General features: G+C 38.1%; 1 protein-coding gene across 11 annotated transcripts in view; it reads right to left on the bottom strand.

Annotated features, from left to right (window-relative positions):
- ST3GAL3 (ST3 beta-galactoside alpha-2,3-sialyltransferase 3) overlaps positions 1–20,738 on the bottom strand; it is a 187,506-nt gene that overhangs the window by 106,741 nt on the left and 60,027 nt on the right. For 10 of the 11 annotated variants that reach the window (XM_054833605.1, XM_054833607.1, XM_054833610.1 and 7 more), the window contains one exon: positions 5,790–5,882. In XM_054833605.1, the coding sequence (XP_054689580.1) occupies positions 5,790–5,882 (93 nt within the window). Of the gene's footprint in view, positions 1–5,789; positions 5,883–15,259; positions 15,403–20,738 lie in introns of all 11 variants that reach the window. The other variant, XM_054833612.1, reaches the window with a different exon arrangement.

The following is a 20,738-nucleotide window of genomic DNA, read 5'->3' as shown; positions in this document are numbered from 1 at the left end:
AGGCCTTCTGGAGCTGTCCCAGCTATACACAACTGGCCTGAGGAAGTGGAGAAACACACAGGAATCTGTCACCTACAATATCAAGGGGGAACTGAACATCAGGAAAAAACCACAGAAGAATGACTTGAAAGCCACTGAAATGTCTATGGCTGGCATAAATCCGTGCCATGCATTCTCTGCTGATATGAAAGCTTAAAAAGTTTTTAACTTTATGTACAAAGAAACAATTCAGCATGAAAATATAAACCCAGAAGAGTTTACAGGAAAGCTGTTTTTCCTCAGAGTGGAGAGCAGGCTGCAGTACTGAAAAATAAGGAAAACAAAGACAACTGTGACAAAAATGCCAATTGTTAACAGCTAGAAAGTTTGCACCAGAATAATCAAACCAAACTAAACTGATTTTGTTTCTCAACTGACTTGAAGCTTGTGATTCATGTAAGACTATTTCTTAGCACCAGTTGACTAGAAAGAGGTGTTTACAATCATATCCTTGGTGCTAAAAATAGTCATGTATCTGAATCACATATGTTAAATTCACTATTTTGGTCACAACACCTATAGATTTCTTGTATATTGAACTTCTCCTTTGCCCCTTACTCTGAAATCCCTTCAGACACTCTTCATCTTTCTTTAAATACTTCTTTCCCATGTTCTCTTACCAAACACAGATCCACAAGTCTGCAGGCTGCAGACATTCCCTCTCTATTCACCGCCTCCTCTAATTTCTAGTATTAGCTGCCAACTTACAAGAGCTTGCGGTTGGAAAATTGTCAGTAGCTGAACTGTCCCAGGCTGGCATGTCAGCCGCAAATTGTGGGCAGAGGTCTCCTTTCTCATTTGATAAAGAATAGGGCATAGAAAGAACTGTACACAGGCAGCATCGTTTCCACAGTAAGGCCAGACACGCAGGAGACTGCAGTACCACTGCAAACACAAGTTAGTGCCTTCTACAAGAAGGTCAAAGCATTAGCTCCAGACTTGTAGGTGACCTCAGACCTACTAAAAATAGTCTGATTCACTGAACATAGTAGTCTAATTCACTGACCTACTGATGCCATTTTACCAAAGACGCTTGTCATTTTCTTTGTATCATTCCGAAACCAGTAACCTAACTTCAGGCACTTTGAGTCATTATCCACTGTTGGGAGTTTTGCAAGAGGCAGAATCGTATTGTCCTGGAAAGTGGAAAAATTAGATAACTCCTTCATTAAACCACAACAGCCCAATACTTGATATTTGTGTCCATTGGTCAATATTTCAGTAAAAAATCCTAAGAAACAGGGAGTACATAAAGCTCCACTCTGCCCTCAACATCCATTTAGGTTCCAGCCTCCTGTAACTTACGAGGTTTCTGTGCCTGTTCCTGAATCCTTACAGTCAATAGAACGTGACTGTCAATCTTTTTCTTCTTTTTTTAAAATCTTTTGCCCTCTATGGAACTCATTCTCAGAAAAATGTGACTGGAAATAGCATGAAATAGCACTTCCCTCTGTTTATTTTAAACCTGGTGCACAATATCTATATTTAATACCTCCAAATCTTGTACTGAGAGAAGCAATCACCTAAACATCTTCTCCATGCCATTCACCATGTTACACATACTTGTGAATACCCTCTGCTTGCTGTACCTCAAACTGGAAAGTCTAGGTCTATTCAATCTTTCTGAGCATGGAAATAGCTCCATGTTTTTGTTTAGTCTTTATCACCACTATATACCTACACCTAATTCTTCTAGATCTGTTTCAAAATTAGTTGAAGAGAATTAGATGCTTTATCAAAGAGAGAGGCACAAGGGGTAATTAAACAGTATCAGAACATATTCTTGGGTTTTCTGCATTTATCTCCTAATAGGTCCACAGTCTTTTCACCATCGCTGGTCAGTAAATTACAGAACCATCCACAATAATTCCAAGATCTCTTTCCTGATCAGCAAGGCATAACTAAGTCCAGCGTTAGGTATACGCTGTCAGATCAATCTTCTCAACAAACACTGCCTTACATTTATCAGAACTGAATTTGGCCTGCTATTGTGTGGCCCCATCACTGGGTGCTGTGAGAACCCTCTGACATTCCTCACAGTCAGCTTTTGGTCTTGCTACCTGGAAAAATCTGTCAGCACTTTATTATTCATCCTCCATTCCAGGTAACTTATGAGCGCTTGGAACAGCAGAGATCCCTGCACACATTTCCAGAGGACTCCAGGGGTAACATCCCTGTATTGTCCAACCTTCTTATTTTTTTCCATACAGTTTCCAATCTTTAATTAGTCACTACCTAACCACTACAGGATTACACCAGTTTAATTTCCCAAAAGTCTTTGAAACACCAAGTGTTTGGTTGTGGGTTTGGTTTTTTTTTGTTTTGTTTTATGGGGGTTTTTTTGTTTGTTTGTTTGGTTGGTTTTTAAAGAAATCCAGACATATTGTATTAGTTAAATCACCTTTTATCAAATGCTCATCTAGCCATTCAAACTACATGAGCAGATTTACAGGGCAGGACTTCTGCCTGACTCCTCTCTACCATCACCTTTATTCCTGTGAACAAACACTAATTTTATTCTTGTTTTATAGTTTCTACCAAGATGCCTATTACAGAAACCAGGCTCACTATTAGTTTCCAGTTTCCCAAATGCTCCATGGGCCCCTCTTGAAAAGCCTGACACGTTTACTGCTTTTCATTCTTCCATTCTAAGGCCAATTTAAGCAATGATTATACACAACCGTGTGTAACTCGGCAACTTCACCACCGAGTTCTTCACAAAGTGAGAACTTTTCCTAGCAATTCATTGTGTTGATTTGCTCCAAAACGTCAGCCTTCTGTCAGCTTCCCCCAGCTTCCCCCCGAGAAAGGAAGGCTCCACATGGGAACTGTGCTGCCGTGAATAGCAATGCAAATAACTTCTCTGCTATGGCTTTACCTTCCCTTAGCTCACATGTAATATTATGATCATCTATCAGCCCATCGGCATCTCTGGCAGGCTGTCTGCTTTTGACAGTTAGACAAAAAGCTGCGCTTTTTTTTTTTTTTATGCCTTTATAAAGTTGTTCCTCAACATTTTTTTGGCCTACCTCATTATGGTTTATATTTAACTTGCCAAAGTTAATGCTCTTTCCTATTCTCCTCATTTGGATACAACTCCTGCTTCAGAAAGATGACTTATTTCTAGGAGCCTTGTTTACTTTACTATTTAAGCCAGTCCTTGTTCATTTTTGTGGCTTTCCTTCAATCTCTTATTTCTCCCCGCTTCTCGGACTTTCACCATCAAAACTGGACATACTATTCTAGAAGTCTTGGATTGTGGGGGGGTTGGGGGTTTTAATTTTAAATCAGTGCTACGCACAAAATTTCTCAACTTATGTGTGTACATATGAACCTGAAATAGCATTTCAGCTATGAAATTTTGTTGAGATTACGTGAAGCTTTCTCTGTATCTGTTTCCAAGACAGAGTATTTCTATCTTGAAGGTATAATCTGCATTTGTTCCTCCCAGATGTCTTATTTCATATTGAATGTACTAACATATATTTTGTTGGACTGTGGCCATTTAAGTCAGGCAATCCAGATTGTTCTCTAAAATCCTTTATTTAGTACTCTCCAATAGGCATATAATCTGCACACTTAACCTAGAATTTTTTCCAGCTAGGATTATTGATGAAGGTGTCAAGCATTGCTAGAATGAGAACTGATCGACTGAGGACCTCATAAAAAAACCCCCAAAACATTTAGTCTTTCCTTACCAGCAACCACATTTTGCGATTTCTCAGGGCATTGCCCTTTAATTTGTCTAGCACTTGCTTATGCTTGGTAAAGTCTGAACTCACATTTTTACCGTTAAAGAAGCACTTACCAAGAAGAGTTACATCCTCTGAAAAATATTTATTCTATCTCAACTATTTCCATCATATTTTGCCTATTTACATTTAAAACTGCACTAAAAAGTCAGGAACCTTTAGAATGGGAAAACATTTATTCATTTTATTCATGCTTGAAAACAGCCAAAACAACTTTATCCAAATAATAAAAAACCCCAAGAAACCCACACATTTTATAGTGAAGATCAAGCCTGAAAGATGTCAGCCGCAGAGATGATGTTTTCCTAACGATACGAGCAACTGAAAACAAAAGCTAGAATAAAAAAAAAGTCATGCAGCTCAAATTCTTAAATCAACAGGCAAGATAATTTCTAAATATATTAACTTATGATATGTGGCTTGGTAATATTAACTTTGCATTGTTCTTTGAGTACAAGAGAAGTTTCAGAAGAGAAAGAATCTTAAGCGTAGCATGGAATTCTTTGCAGAACTACCAACCAGCCATTCTTATACCAATCCTAGGTAAAATAATGAAATGTCCAACACTGAACTCAATTAATAAAGAACTACAGGACATACTAGAAAAAAATGTCAAATTTAGTAAGGTTTAGGGTTCACATTAGAGAAGCAACTGAACATAAATGCCCAGCAAGATACTGTGTTTAGAACATGATTTTTCAATGTATGAACAAGAGAACAACCACCTACTTAGACTAAAGACAAGTTATTACCTCTTTGCATAGTATTAGTTCAGTGCAGTTAGCTACTGGGAGAAGGTGACTGAACAGCCATCTGCAAGTAACTACTGAGGGAGAGAATAAATCACATTTCAAATTCTACCAGGCACAAAAACCTCCTTCTTGAAGCCAAAGTCTTAAATAAATTTAAAATTAAAATAAGATTAATATTTTTGCAATAGTGAGTTTATCCATAGCAATAATGTAGCACATTATTACCAGATTCTCTATCAATCAAAATCTTTAAATCAAGCTAACTAGTCTGTGATACAGCATGAATTTACTGGAAGAAAACATCATGTCCTGTGTCATGAAACAAAATCAGGATAAGGGACCATTAACGGTACTTTTCTGGCCTTAATAATCATACTAAACAGTCTTCCTTCTTCAGCATATATAGTTTATCTTTGCAGAATCAATATGTAACAACAGCCAATGCCTTGGAAAGGGCAATTAGGTTTCAGCTGTATGAAGAAAGGAAGGCTTTAGCTTCAGACTGCTTACCACAGTTATAGTACCTTATACTCCTGTTCTATACTACTTACATTTAATATGTACACAAACACAGATTTAAAAGCACTCAGAAAGAAGAGGACAATAATGTATCTATGTTCGGTTCTAGTATTTATTTATATGTTAACAGAGTTCCAAAATTTACACAGAAGATAATCTTTTAGAAAATTACCAGTTAGTTTAAAAAGTCCACAACCTCATTTGCCAAAAAGATCCCTGCACTAGAGCATCTTTTCCATGTGCATTAGAAGCTTAGATATTAGAAGGTGAGATAACCATTCAGTCACATTTTTCATTCGATGGATCAAACCGATCCTTACACTGTTGCAAAGAGGAGTGCTTTACCTTGTTCTCCCAATTAAAAAAAAAAAAAAAAAAAAAAGACCACTTTACTACCCCAGATAACTTAATCTGTCATTTCATGACCTAACTTTCCTAAGGATTGCATCATCTGGTACCAGCAGTGAGCTTGACCACACATCTGTATCATGCACTGACAATATAATTTATTATTCAAGAACTCTGAGCAGACTCCTAGTCAGACTAAAATCAATTAAGCCATTGCCACTGCCCACTCAGCCCAAAATTTCAACATCGGTCTCCCCTTGAACCAATGAAGTGACAGAGTAATGACACTTTAAGACAATCTCTGCAGATCACCCACCTTGAAGGATGAGAAGTCATCAGTGGAAGAGGGGAAAAAACCCCCAGTAAAATAATTACTTACTTTGGAAAGATGACAGTCATGAGCGCTGATGCATAACCAGGCTTGCACACTCCCTCAGAGAAATTTGCATACTTTGATGCCAATTCTGGAGGCCTGTGAAAAAATAAGTAGAGAGTCAGGACTCTCCTGGCTATGACATGGCTTCTGCAATCATCCAAGTTACTTTTTTCCTTATAGCTTTTCTCAAAAACAGCTGTGAGGAATAATAGGAAATACAGATGGGTATTTATTAGTTGCAATATAGCATCACAGGAGAACAACAAATAAAGGATAGGGTTAAAGGTATCTGAGATACCACTAAAATTTTGCTGAAAGATTTTTCTACCTAGGAAGGTAAAGCTCACAGAAGAAAAATGTCAAGATATCATTTCAGACTTCAACCTTTCAAAGAGAAGGAAACAAACAGCACTTTGCTTTGGCTATTTTTCTAAAGCACGATTGAAGTTAAAATTATAGAAAAGTATTATTTAGAATATTATTTAGAAGATACCTTTCAAGCATTTGAAACAAACTGCCGAGCAGTTCTGACAGGCTGTCATCAAGGGATGGATGCTTTCAGCATTTGGAACAGATGACATTGCTGCTGTTCTATTGAGATGTGCCTTAATTCAGCTTGCCTAGTAGTGATTTCAGGGCCAAATTCTGAATATTGGGTGGGGTTTTTTTCATTTAGTTTTTGTACAGAAACAAGATTAGCAACTCAAGAAAAGATATTTAAGTCCAGTACATACTTTTACCATAGATCTACTGAGTCATCTGGAAAAAACATTTCATTTTACTTGTGTCCCTGTTCACCACCTGCAACATTTTTACATTCATCCATTTCACGAAAACATTACAACAGTAACTCACTTGTGCTTTCAAAGTAACATTTGATACCTTAATGTCAGTCCCAGTATAAGAATTATTAATATTCCTTCCAAAAAAAAGAAGCGTTTACAGTTACGTACTCAACATTCAGTGGAAGTTGCAAGTGTTAACCACCGCAGAGAGTATTTGCTACACCATTTTGTTATTCGTAGGCAAGTAATGAAAGGTTTTTTCCTATAAGTCAACAACTCTAAACCTTCAACAGCTGGAAGAGGAAATAAACTGGAGAAAAGTCATTGTAAGTATTTAATTTCTTAAGATCTTTGGCAGATGGAAAGCACCAGAAAAAGCTTAAGAACGTGGACGCGATTCTAATTCTGCCACAGATTTCCCGCACAGTTTTGGTGAAAACATGTAATATTTTACGATCACAATTCCTCATCTATAGGATGGCAGAACAATACATTTGACTATTTACACTGTCAATTATTTACAGCAAAGTTTAGATTTCTCTAAATATATTATATAGATATGGAGAGGTAGATACAAGTGTAACATTGTCTAGCACAACGCAGACCCACGAGTTCAGTTTCCACAGGTCATACTATAATACATATCTCTAAATGAGAGAGGTGAGAAAGCATCTAAGACACGAACATCTAGAAGTTTGAATCCTGAAGGCTTGCACTGAGTGATTTGTGTTCTGACTCCAGTCAGGATCTCTTTAGAAAACAGGCACGGGAAGGAATGGCCTGTTGCTGACAAAACACAAGGTTTTAATGGTGCTAAAATACATCTCCTTCTGACACAGTCCAAAGGGACAGCAGGGTGTACAGATCAGAGCTTGTTGCAGCATTTCAGATATGAAGTAGTGTGGGAAATCTTAATCTTTATCAAGCAAACTTAAGTGTTGGTGGATTTTTACTGTTTAAGCAACATACAGAAATCCCTAATACCAAAATCTTCAAAAACAAGTAGAAAGCAACTGGAATTTATCCACAGCCACCACGGTAGTGAGTCATTGCTGGCAAACTTGTATAACTATTTCAACAGCAGGCCCCTCTCAAATGACCTCAGTGGTCACACAAAATATCTTGTGCCACAAACACAGGCATTTTTCTCTCTTCTGATTTAATGGCGCTTTCATTATCAAATTATAATGTCACTCAGATGCCCATCATGGTGTTTCTGCAAAAGAATAGTAGGCTGAAACCCTCATGCATTTGAGTCGCACAGAATGCCAATCAGAGCCGAATACTGACGGTGGAGCTGTCAATTATAAAACCCACAAAGATACTCAGAGCCGCTAAAGCCTGAGGGGTTGGGCTGTTAACATTGCTTGGATGTGATGAAGTTCATGATCCAGAGTGCCAGAGGCAGAACAATTCTCCTAAGCCAATTGTAGCTGCCATCTCGTATTGTTCAACATGTGCTCATCTCTTTCTTCTAGCCACGTATTGAGCCAGCAGGCTACAGAAAACGAGAAACGGGCTCTCTATATTTTAAATCCATCTAGGGATGCATTTTATTTCTTTGATTTCTTTGTATTACACATTACACACTGTCATTGCCAGCATGCTCTTAACAATAAGCCTACATTAGGTGTAACTCAAAGCCAAACATTTAGAGTAAGGCTGGATACAGCCTTGCTGTCTACCATTCTGCTACCTCGTGAAGCTCTCCAAGCTAACATCCTTTTAGATATATAAATTGGCTTTATGTTGTTTTTCTGCAAGATTCACATGTTCTTCCATAAATCAGACTGCCAAACATCCTGCATGAAGCGTCCCATAGAGAACCACACATTTTTCAAACAAATCCAGCTTTGTAAAATTACACTGCTGTAGGTAGGTACACAGTTCTGTCACAAAGAAAGTATGCAGAACTGAAGTGTATGAATAAACATCTCCTTCATATCTGATGACAATGTACTTATTACACTGCCGCATGTATTGCTGCTTCTTTGATTATGTTTCTTATTTCCAAATGGAAGAAGCACTATTACTGAAAGTACACTTTGCAAAGGCTGCCTGACAAATTACCAAAACATGGTGCAAGGCATTACAAGAGCTTAGCTTTGATTTTCGTTTTGTAATCCTCAATGCTGCTTACAACAGATGGGTCAAGAACTATGCACCAGACCAAACAATATTACTTTCTTAGTGCTTTACTAGTAAATAGCCTCATCTCACTAGCTGCATTGCTGTGCCTGGAATCCAAGGATATCCCGCTCACACAGAAGGCCGTTGCGGTAAGGCAACCAGGGCTGACGTGACTGCTATGGCACAAAGGTGCAAATCTGCTCTACATCTTCCAGGTCCAAGCACATCTATTCCAGCTCCTGATTCTCATGCTCCTAATTACAGTGAGAGCATCAGTTGGGTTGAGGTAGTTAAAGAGCTAGTGGAGACAGCAGAAAGGATATCATTAGATACACTGTGCACCCTTAAACTTTGCTCAGATTTTGTACAGGGAAACCCCAGTAAGATAATAAATTTATACAGAATAAGTGAGGGAAACAATTCATTGTCAGTAACTGTAAACATCTGCAGTTTTTAAACAAGTGCCTGCATGAAGGTGAAGTTAAAGGGAAGTAATTGGCTTATTCCACTAAAAATAAAATGCACTCTTGCTTTTTTTCTCACTTTTCTCCTGTGAGACTAGCACACATCCTGAATTCTTAAGATTTTCTGTGCTTCTCTACACTGCTATGTGGACATCAATCTTAACAAAATTTCACAATTTGGATAAGTTAAAAATCCAGCCGCTTTCAGAGGATTTAGAAAACGTAACAAGATTTTTCCTTCTGCTTGCATTTGGCAGATGTGTCTCTTCCTTTAATCTCAAATATGAAAACGTCACCATGGTTAATTCCTTCATCATGTCTTGATTGGGGACAGTATGTCATCCTCATGGGACTGGAATCTAAATCCATTTAAAAAAAAGAAATTAGTAATACAAACTCAGTGTTTGTATGAAATGAAAGACATGTAAAATATAGTATTATTTATGAAATAATAATGAAGTAATATTAGCAAGTAATTTCGCAGATCAAAAAAGGTCAGATCACTAAATCAAAGCTGTTAATGCTGAGACCCCCTGACATTCAGGGCACTTTATTTTAGACAGGACTCCAGTCAGATTCCCTGGGCCAGATGTATCCATCACATACATACATGGCTCGGTGTTGGCCAAAATACCAAGTTTTAGTTTGGACTCTTATGCCCCCAGTTAAATATTGTTGCATTTCATAGACTCCTGGAATAAAGCTTTCAGTTTAGTTTCCCCCAAATAAGCTCAGGACTACATTTCAAAACCAGTTTGTGAACTTAATCAGCATACAGTAAGAAACAATTATGGGATTTGCTTGAAAATTGCAGGACTGATCCAAACAAGACACTAATGAAGACACAGCCAGAGTGGCTAGGGTATACACTTGTTTATATTTTAGTTAATATCAAAGGGTCAGTGCATGGTATTTGGTTTATACATGACTTATAGTCTAAAAAATAGACAGTTTCCAGTCCTCAATATACTTTTTCATAATACTCATAAGCCTGTAAAGCAACAAATCCCATTGAGGGGGAAAAGCCCTGAAACAAAACCACAAACCAGCCCTCCCTTCCAAAGTGGCAAAGGCTTCTATTAAAGAGACGGGTGAGAAAGTAAGTGCCCCATCAACTCTCCCCTTCATTACAGACTGTCAGCCTCACAGCAAATAAACGCTACCAGGTCACTTAAAGGCATGGGAGGACACCTTTAGCAGGTCTGGTGATGCAGGTCTTTTACTCTCCTTCAGTTACTGCTGCAGAGAAAGAGAAGTCATTAACAACAGAGGTCATTAACCACCACAGCAGCCTTCACCTGTATAGTAGGCAATTCCCATACACCAGTAACAGCAAGGAACTGAAAAACTGTGTTTGCACATCTGACTTTATAAGTAGAGTCATGATGTATCGCGTCATTTTAACAGGCGGAATCTCCTTGAGTGTGAGACACTATGGAAACAAGATGAGCTGATGAACCCTCCTCTTGGTTTGTGGCTGGAGCTCCACATTCAACAGGAGCGCAGCGTGGATTAGGAAACACCGAGACAAAAGTTTAAGAAACTCTGATTACAGCTCTGTTAGAAGTTTCCAAACTTTGGTTCAAAGAATTACAAGGCCTGATCATGTGATATTTGCTATTTTTCTAGTTCCAGCTGAGACAAAACTAAACAAACAGAAGAACGGAATGAGGAGATTGAAAGAGGAAAAACAGAATGCTTACACTGAAAGACACAGGAAATGCATCTATCACACTATAGCCAGCTAAATAGATGTAAATATTTTCAAATGTTACTTCAGTATGTAAGCAAATTCCTCAAGGAGGTTGTATGACCGAATAGGAGGAGACAGGGCCCAAATCCCTCTTTCTAAAAAGATATGATGCACACTAAAAAAAATGTCCTGTTCTGCTTCTCCACCAAGAATTGTGGTTTCTCATGAAATTAATTCCTTCACAGCGAAGATAATCAACACATACTTTTATTTATTTATTTGGACTACTCAAGAACACCAGCTGAAGAAGATTAGGTTACATTAAACTGGCCCAGGAAAACAAAGTTTTAAAGACATTCCACCAAACCCCATGATCCACCTCCATAGCCCTGAATGAAGACACGATGCGAAGTCAATGGTAGCCTTTGGGAGACGCACGCTAGGCAGAGGGGCACCGACAGCAGAAGGCCACTAGCACTGGCAACGCCATTCACCCTTTGTGAAATGTCATCTTTGCACAAACACACCAAAGAGGTTTCCACGCACAAAAAAGGCACGAGGATCCTACTTCCTTACAAAATACCATTCCTGGTCTTCGACATACTAGGAATTAGATCACTGGGCAAAAGAAGGAATTTCAGATTAGTGTCAACAGTGCTAAATACAAAAACATCTTAAGAAACACAGCTATAAGTGATTTCGCTATCAAAAAGGACTATATCATTGTACCATCTCAGAGTTTACAGAATCTAACAACCCTGCCTGGAGCTTCTCCATTAATAACCTTTTATGAACTCCTAAAAAAGTGTTGGGATCCCTGTGGACAAAAGAATCAGAAGTTTTCAAGCGAGAAAGTTTTTGTTTGTTTTAAATAAGTAAATAAAGAAACTAAATGCTGAGTTTATAAAACCAGATTCAAAGGATATAGATGATAAAATCCAAGAAAAGTCCATGGCACATTTTGTATGTGACCTCATGCTGCATACTCCTTCAAGAATTGAGTAACATCCCTGATCTCCTGCTCTCCTTTGTTTTTTATAAACTTTTCCCTTTTAAAAAAAAATTCTGTTTCTGTTCCATCTTACCTTTAAGACTAGTAGCACAGAGAAAAAGCAGGATTGTGTTCAAGTAGACACAGATATGGGCTAAAGAAAACAGTCCATTTGAGGGTTTGTTTGTTTGTGTTTTTAAAGAAATATGGAAAGGAGAAAACAACTGGCTGAAATACCAATTGTTAGACTAAACAAAAAGCATGAAATACAGAAAATTTGTTTTCACAGAAGGCAGCTGTTTACCAAAGAAAAAAAAAAATCAAAAATGTGAAGATGATTGCTTCCTGAGTTTTTGATTATTTATTAATCTTTGGATAAAGTAACTTGCTGACAATCAACATAATTCCTGAATGTATATTATTGGACTTTTAACAATTCTAGGTTTTTTCCATAGATCCAAAATTACTGGTTTCCATCCTCAGTAATACGTATCAAGATTCTGGTTTTACAGATAAGCGACAAGGATGACCTAATGGAGGATGTCACTTATTTTTTGGAGATGGGATGTGTTAGACCTCACTTAGTAGTCACTAAAAACTCTCTCAGCAGTCAGTTAGGATCCCTACCTGAACTGCTTTCTGAAAGAGCTGTCTAAAGAATGTCTGAATAAACTCTTTTTCCCCAAAGTCAGAAATGATAGTGCTCCCTAATATTAGAACGTGTAATTCTCAAAACTTGCAAAAATTAAATGCTGCGATTCTCTATTTAAATACCTCTCAAAACTCACTGTTAGCACAGTGGCCATAAAAAGTGAGCCAATTAAAAGTCTGATGGCAAATAAAACACTCACCTATTACATCCATTTTTGGCCAAATGAAGGAATGCAAGATGATAAATTGAAATGTCATAATTTTGTTGCTGTAACCCTTAAGTCTTCATCACTAACCCTCATCTGTTACATCTACAAATGGACAATGCTTTCTTTGGATCAGGAACAGTGTTTTTCTATTTGTAGTGTAATGAATCCAGCAGTGTAGGTCCAGGAGAGACAAACAAGTGCTGAAGAGATGAGAATAAATAATTCAACTCAATTAGAATCCAGGAATCCCCTGCTCAAACTCATAGGAATCAGTACATCTGAAAACAAGGATACTCCCCCAAAGCCTACAGCTGGGGGGTGGGGGGGTGGGAAGTCAACTAAGAATTCCTGAAGCATCATAACCAAAATTATAGTTTTATGTCTGTGGATCCTACAGTTTAGTAGAGTTAAACATCAAAATCCAGCACTTAGCAGTTTTAAATGCCAAATGAGAAAATTAGTTACACTAAGGTTTTAATCCCCAAATCTTCCTTCTGAAAAATGTAGTTCATTTCACTGCCAAAACACAGCCAGGGTATGGAACACTTCATTTCAGAGAGACTCACAGCATTTAGCCAGGCGTGAGAGCACACTGGCACAGCAGAGTGCTATGGAAAAGATCAACAGTGATTTATTAGTCACTATTTCCCATATCGGAACAGCATCCAAAATTATCCTAAAGACAATAAAACACTGACAGAAGGAAGCACTTCTTTCATATAACATGCAGTTAATCAGTAGATTTCTTTACATCAGTATGTTATAGAAGCCAGATGTATAAATGGGATCAAAAGCTATTAAGAGGTCAAACAGCATCCCCAACTTCCTCTCTTCAGAAGCTGGAGAGCGACACTGGAGCAAGGATTGCTTCACACTCGTGTATTTTTCTCCTTCCCTAAGCAATTCTAGGGAGCACTTTGAGACAATACATTGGGGCAGGTGAATCTTTAATCTGGCCGTTTTTATTTTCCCACAAAAGAAGTTCAACCCTTTCTGTTGCAATAGCAGATCTATTGCACAGGCAACTGGCAGAGACCAAACCTTAGGGGAATAAATCCCACTTGGAAAAATCTCAGCTACCTGACAGTGCATCTTTAATAGGAACAGTTCACAACACCCTCCATTTTCAGTTTCTTTGATAACTTTGCAGAGGTAAGGGTGATAAAGGTTGTCCTTTAAACTTTTCTTTGAAAACAGCCTGAGAAGGAATAACAACTTAACTCCTCTTAACCAAAGAAAAAGATGACTCTGGATATGGCAAGGTTGTGGGGTTTTTTCCTGGACTGAGAGGAAAGAAACACTGGTCAGTGAATAAATTGCTTTAGATGATACGTAGAGGTGACCTCACAATTGGGGAATGTGGTTTAACAGTAGTTTTACAAAATGCTGTATATAGTCATGAGGCTCAGAATTTTTCTCTCTTTTTTCTGAAGTAGTGGTCCAAAAAAAGCTGTCTTCACTGACCTGTATTAGAGACAGATATAATGAATTCAAACAGACATCAATTAATCTAATAAGTACCACACTGAAGTCTTACAGTTTCCTCCAGAAACCTTGCTGCAAATACAGAACAAAACCCTGACCTGGAGGAACCCTTGCAGATACTGTGACTAAACGTGCCCTCATGAAAATAACAAAAATCCAAACTGCTTTAGGGTCAATAATTAAGAATAGCCAGGACTCTTAACAGTAAGAACAGCTGCAGAGCCACCCAGATCAAAACTCTCCTGTTTACTCCATACATTGTTCTAGTGAATGCTCTTCTGCTAAGATAACTTCTTTTTTTTCACTTCAAAGAACAGCTGCTTGTCCAAAAAGGCCATCCAACCAACATCCAACCTGCCATATGTAACCATGATTAGTCAGAGAACAGAATAAAGTTTGTCTCAAAGAACAGCCCAATTAATCAGCCCTTCCTTCATCTTAAATCACCCTTGACCTCACTGAACATCAGTCCTACATCAGGAGGTTATTCGTGGCTCTGCAAAAGAATATATGCTGAAGTGGTTTTCTAAGATGTTTGGTGTACAGACTAAAGGAGAGCTCCAAGACTGAGCATTGAAAGAGGTTTCACTTTTCAACAGGACAAATCCTATCCTCTCTTCCTTGTTAACTCATCAAAATAGCAACACTTCACAAAATCACCTGAGCTAGAGTTCCATGATGATAAAATACAGCTTTGAGTCCTGTACAGATCAGAGTCCCTGACTCAGACAATCAAATGACACAACCACCTTTAAGGATTTTTGCCTTCAATGGTGTAAAAAAGGGTCACTGAAAGAGGATGAAAGGGAGTGGAAGGAAAGCACTCAGCATTTTGCAGCTGTACAGGACACTGCTCACATTTTTCAGGACTTCAAGATTAGCCCTTTTAAAGAGCCAGGAGGAATATATTTCTAAGCAGGAATTAAAAGGTCTGGAATCAAACAGAAGTATCCAAACACATTCAATATGCAAATCAAAACCATTTTGTTCGTTGGCTTTTCAGTTTATCCTTCTTTAACGAGCTGGAACAGATTGCATGGCAGACAAGGAAGAAACAGCACATACATGTTCTGACAGTTTTCTGTCCTTCCCTTTGTGGTTCTGATTCTCACTGCTGAGAGCAGGACTGGGGCTGCAGCAAGCGTCAGGAGTAGCATTTCTGCCTGTTTTCATTTCCGCTGTGAGCTGAGAAAGAATCACATGGGCTTCTGTGTAACATAAGAGTACAAAGTATTTCATAAAAGTTAATGTTTAATTGTTTGGTTTTCTCAAAAGCAACTAGAGGAAACCTCCTCTGAGCCTCACAATTCATTTTAAACATCCATAACCTCAAAAACGTCCTACAGCAACAACTGCTCCATGACTCCCTCCCTGACGTGGCACATCAGATGCAGCTGTAAGTAACCTTCCTGCCGCACAGTAGCCTTCATTGTGTTTTGTTCATTGTGATGGGCACCACACACCACCAGCTCTCCCACCAGCCCTTCTCCGGTCTGGGGTCCTTTAGAGTACTTCTCCAGTGCAGATTTGTCAAGGACACCAGCAGCAACTTCATGCTTCCTCAAGGAAAAAGCATATTCTAAGTTTATTAACCTGATCCAAGCTTACCTTGTCCTTCAGTCCTAGAACTTTAAACAGTAAAATAAAAATATTTTTACTAAGAAAGACTTACAGTGAGGTTCCCAGTCATAAGACAAGTAAAATGAAATACACCTCTGGATTATATTTAACAGGGTTCCATCTGTGTCTCTCACCTTGAGTTGCTCTAGCCTGTCGTCTCTGTAGAAAGCTAAGGATCATTGTTTTACAGCATGTCACTACCTGGCAGGTCATCATCCTCTCTTCTGCTAGGCAATTCTTCTCAAGCACAACAATAAGGCTTCCTGCTTTCCTGAAATACTGTTTTCTTACCTATAGATTATAATCCCAGCTGTTAAAAGTTTGTCTTGGTTTTACTTCCGTCCCCAGCATGCAAGAAAACTGTATGTGTGTGTTCCACCAAACTCTTCCCTGCCTTGATGACCTACTACGTATTCTTAAAATTTATGTATGGCATTCCTAGCACATACAGACAGCAAAGCTTTGACGTCTCTGGTCACATTAAAGCAATGCAGAAGACAAATTTAGAGGCAGATTGAGTAAGCTATCTCTTCCCATACATCCCATTTACAAAACCTCCTCACAGCCAGCTACAGAAAAATATAAATGAGAAGCTGATAACTAAGCTGTGTCTAGATACCATAGCAAGAGTGTTCTTCAGAGTAAGTGACATGCATCAGAGGCAGGCATATATAATGTTCCCTTGCTGGAATACACTTGATTTCCGTTCAACCATCAGATCAGAATTCCCTAAAACATTTCCAAGAGGAAACAAAAAGGAAGTAGATTTCTCTTTGGAGGTGGCACAGTGCTCGCCTGCAAGAAGGGATCTATGTCAAGCAAGGCAGGTGCAGAAGACCTGATGCTTGGTGATGACATACATGCCTTTGGGATTCCCAACAGAGGCAACTCCTGCATCAGTTTAATGATAAGCTCACAAGTGGTTTGATTCAGGACAGGCAGCAACGAATCACCCGTTTCCACAAAGTATGCTGGTGCTTTGTTCATTATGACCACTATCAGGAATACAATGATGGATGCTAGTGTTTTAACATAAATCTGTATCAAAACCCATGATCCCACAGAACATCTAGTCCTTGCAGTAAACTGGATAGCCAATTAAAATTAGAATGAGACTAATTCCTTTAATAGTCTTAAAGTATTTCTAACTTCTTTAACTGAAGTTTTGGGAATGATCTATGCTTAGATAGCCCAATTCATTCAATTTTCCTCAGTTATTCAGAGAGCCAGAAGGTTGTTGTAGGAAGATATTCAGTAACTAGACACTCAATGAGCTTACCAGTGCAGGAACAGGCCAAAACTAAGTAATTTATCTCTGAGTTTTGGAACAGTTTTCTGAAGGAAAAACATGAAGCATGTTTTTTTCTATGTTCTCCCAAGAGAATGGAGCAACAGGAGGGCCCTATGTCATTTAAGAGCTTATAGATAATCCCTGGATTGGATTTTGCTACTAAAGTAAGTTTACCATTCTGTGAACACAACTGTAAAAATTTTTGCTCAAACAACAGTTAATATAAACTTGTAAGTTAACTAGCTGTAACCACATCTACCCCAGGAGAACAAACAAACATACATTTAATTAGGCTAATGCTACTGTGGTGAAGAACTACAAGCAAATTAAGTGTTCCACCTTACAGATACGGAGGGGAAAAAAAGAACTGAGCCTTTTCTTTATAGACATCCCAGGTTTTATACAACCTGTCTGGCTCGTTAAAAGAACCAAAATGTGCAAATCCAGTCCTAAGAGGAACATACCAAGAAAGAAATCAATCTCATGCATACCAGGCACCTTCATGGACGTTCACTTGAAGAACAAGCCCATCTAACAAAAAGTGTTTCCTATTTAATATGCACACTAATTGGAACTATATGTATTACCTTTTTTTTTTTGGTGGAAACTTATATTGGCCACTATGTTATTGTGCTCAGAATCAAAAACAGGTTGAAAAGCTTATGAGTCATTCCTTTTTGCTTTTAAAAATATTTGTACATCAACTTTCTGCCAAGAATATGGAGAACCCCTAGTGTTTGAAGATTTATGAATAATCTCTAGCAGTCCAAAAAGTTCTCAGCTGCTTCTTTAGAAATTCTTGCAAGAATGTTGTCCAGACGTACCAATTCTAAACTTAGGTATCTGCTGCTTGAATTTTTGTTGTTGATACTAAGAAAAGTACTTTCTTCGTCCCTCATCCAGAGCAAAACCCCATGTATTTACTGCACACTTCTACTTTTTCTGTAATACATTGTCACTGTTTTCCCTTGCGCTCTCTGTAAAACTGTTTTTCCATGAACACTTCTTTCTTATGAAACTGAACTTGTTGGGGCAAACAGTATAAAACTGATCTAAACAATGCCCAGCCATTCATATTTTTTGCTTTACATTCTTTTCCCACATGGTTTGGTTCATAATTACTTCCAGCTTCAGGAAACTGGCCCTTTTAAAAGCACCAATCATAAGTTTTTGACTTTGTTTACACTTAACAAATCAAGTAATGAATTGGTTCTATCTAAGTAGTCAGTAATTCTGAGTTCTACAGTCTTTATCTTCTTCATCGACTGAGGCTGCATCTAACACAGGAATCCCAAAGTTAGATACTCACGTAAGAAATCTTTATGAGAATTCCAAAGGAACAAAATTAAAAAAAAAAAAAAGAAATAAGAAAATGAAATGAGCCAAGAAGAAGGAAACAACAACAACAAAAAAAGGGAACGGCAGTTACATCCCACCCAAATGTGGGAGGTTTGATGGATGAACAACAAACAGGCCAGTAATTCAATCACTGTGAATAGCTAGGGTTCATTTTCTTAAATATTTCAAGTGCTCAATCAATTAGCACAGATTGGAAGAGATTAGGTAGAAGGACATGCATTAAAAGTCAAAGAAAAATCTGAAATGAAAGAGAAATAAATAACTGCCAGGAAAATACCAATGTCATAAAGTATGCTAAGCCTTGAAATAATCTTTCAAAAAAACTAGTAGGACGCTCTTGCCTGTGATGCTCAGAATCCATCCATTTAGCCCATGAGACACACTCTTACTCCTGCCTAGGCAGAATGGGAGATCATTGGGACTCCTCACTTCTTTTCTTCCCCCATTCCCCTCAGGATCACAGAAATAAAAAAAAAAAATAGACAAATGGGAAGGGAAACAGGGCACAAAGCAATCCCACAGCTGCAGGCACAGGGAAGGTCCAGCATTCCAACACGTTTATTGCTTATTTTTACAGTGCTTAATGGTGAAGTACCACACATAGACACAAACAGTTTCAAAGCAACCTCCCAGCCTAGAAACAAAATGAGGGGAAGGGGCTCTGTTTCAGTTCCTCATTATTAAAACTCTGAAGTAAAGAAATTTCAACAAACAGAAGTAACCCAATCTGTGTGTTTCCCTAGCCCAAACTCCTTCCATTTTTACGGTCTTTTCAAAGTCTAGATCAAGTTTCATGTGAGTTTGCATGGTGAAGGTTGTTATTTCTGGCCTCTCCCCCCCACCACCAAAGACTCAATTTCTTTGTCTTTTCTTTTTAAAGTGAAGTTTGAAATTATCATGAATATTAAAAAAAAAAATCTTTGTTGCACATCCCAAATCTACTCTATAATATTGGAAAAACATATAAATACACAGTATCACAAAGTGTCAGGCAAAGCACAGAGCCCACTGGAGAAAAATATTCTTAATTTTAATTAAGTACTGCCTAAAAATGCCCGAAGTACACAATATAAGATATATACCATATATCAAATAAATACAGTATATCAACTATGTTAGTGTTATCTTATTGTGGTCAACTATACTGATCTTACAGTCATCTTTCTAACTGAGAGAGGTAGCAGGTTTTTTGCCTCTTTCTACCTTTAAAAAAAATTTACTTTCTCTCTCAAGTTAACACATTATAATACCCACTATCTTTTTGTTTAAGTGAAGAATGATTCCAGTAAGCTCAAGAACTTCTAATACTTGCAAAACTTTAGGAGTGAGTGGTTCTTCCCCAAAGTCAAAACCTAGGACGCTTCCTCCATCATTCGTCAGCTGAGATTTTAACATCCACGGTTTCAAGCTGACTGTGGCAGCAGGTGATGAGATCCACTGCCACCCAAGGCCAGCTTTTTTCTGGCTGTTGTTTAGAAACATCAAATCACAAACTAACTGCTAAAGTATCTTTGAAAATAGCTTTTGAAGGATGAGTTTGAAAAGAGGACAGAAGTAGCAGTCACTACCTTCCATCTCACCATGTAAATGGCATGCCAGCAGAGTAAGGAAAGCTGGTATAGAAGCATGAGGGCGACAATGCAAAGGAAAAGCCCCTAAATCACACAGATTATTACAAAAAAGGAGCTTTTCACACGCAAGACAAGTGAATCTACAGTTGTAATATGCCAAGGCATATTGAAAGTAATCATTATGGTGACTAAACCAAGCATTCACAGAGTAGTAAGTGACAGAATAAAGAATGACCAAGCAACCTTCAACTGGACCCACTAAATATGCATTAAGATATAGCCTATAATTAACTAGATGATCATACGCTGATCCTCCTGTAGAAATCTCATTTATTTCAATGTAAACATAGATTCTGCTCAGAGAATGAGTCAGACTTTGTATGAATGAGACTCTTGTTTCTAAGACCTGGTCAGCTTCAAAGAACTACTACAATATAAATATTTAATAATAACAAAAGCATGCAACCCTTTGCCAAGCACAGATGTTAGAAAGCGATTGCAAATCTTGGCATTTGGCGGCACCTAGTAATCCACTGGCTGAGTCACTAATGTGATTGATGGCCTTAAGTTGTTCAGGAACTACTGGCCCCTCGACGAATTAAGACCTGTGAATTGTATCCTATTTTTTGTATAAGTACTCTTCTCTATACAACTAGTAAATGTTGGATTTTATTCTTAAAGGTTTTAAAATGGTATGTGGCTC

Source organism: Grus americana, chromosome 8, assembly GCF_028858705.1.
Source record: "Grus americana isolate bGruAme1 chromosome 8, bGruAme1.mat, whole genome shotgun sequence".
Lineage (NCBI taxonomy): Eukaryota > Metazoa > Chordata > Aves > Gruiformes > Gruidae > Grus > Grus americana.
Note: the sequence above shows the minus strand (reverse complement) of the source record. Positions and strands in the feature narration are given on the sequence as shown.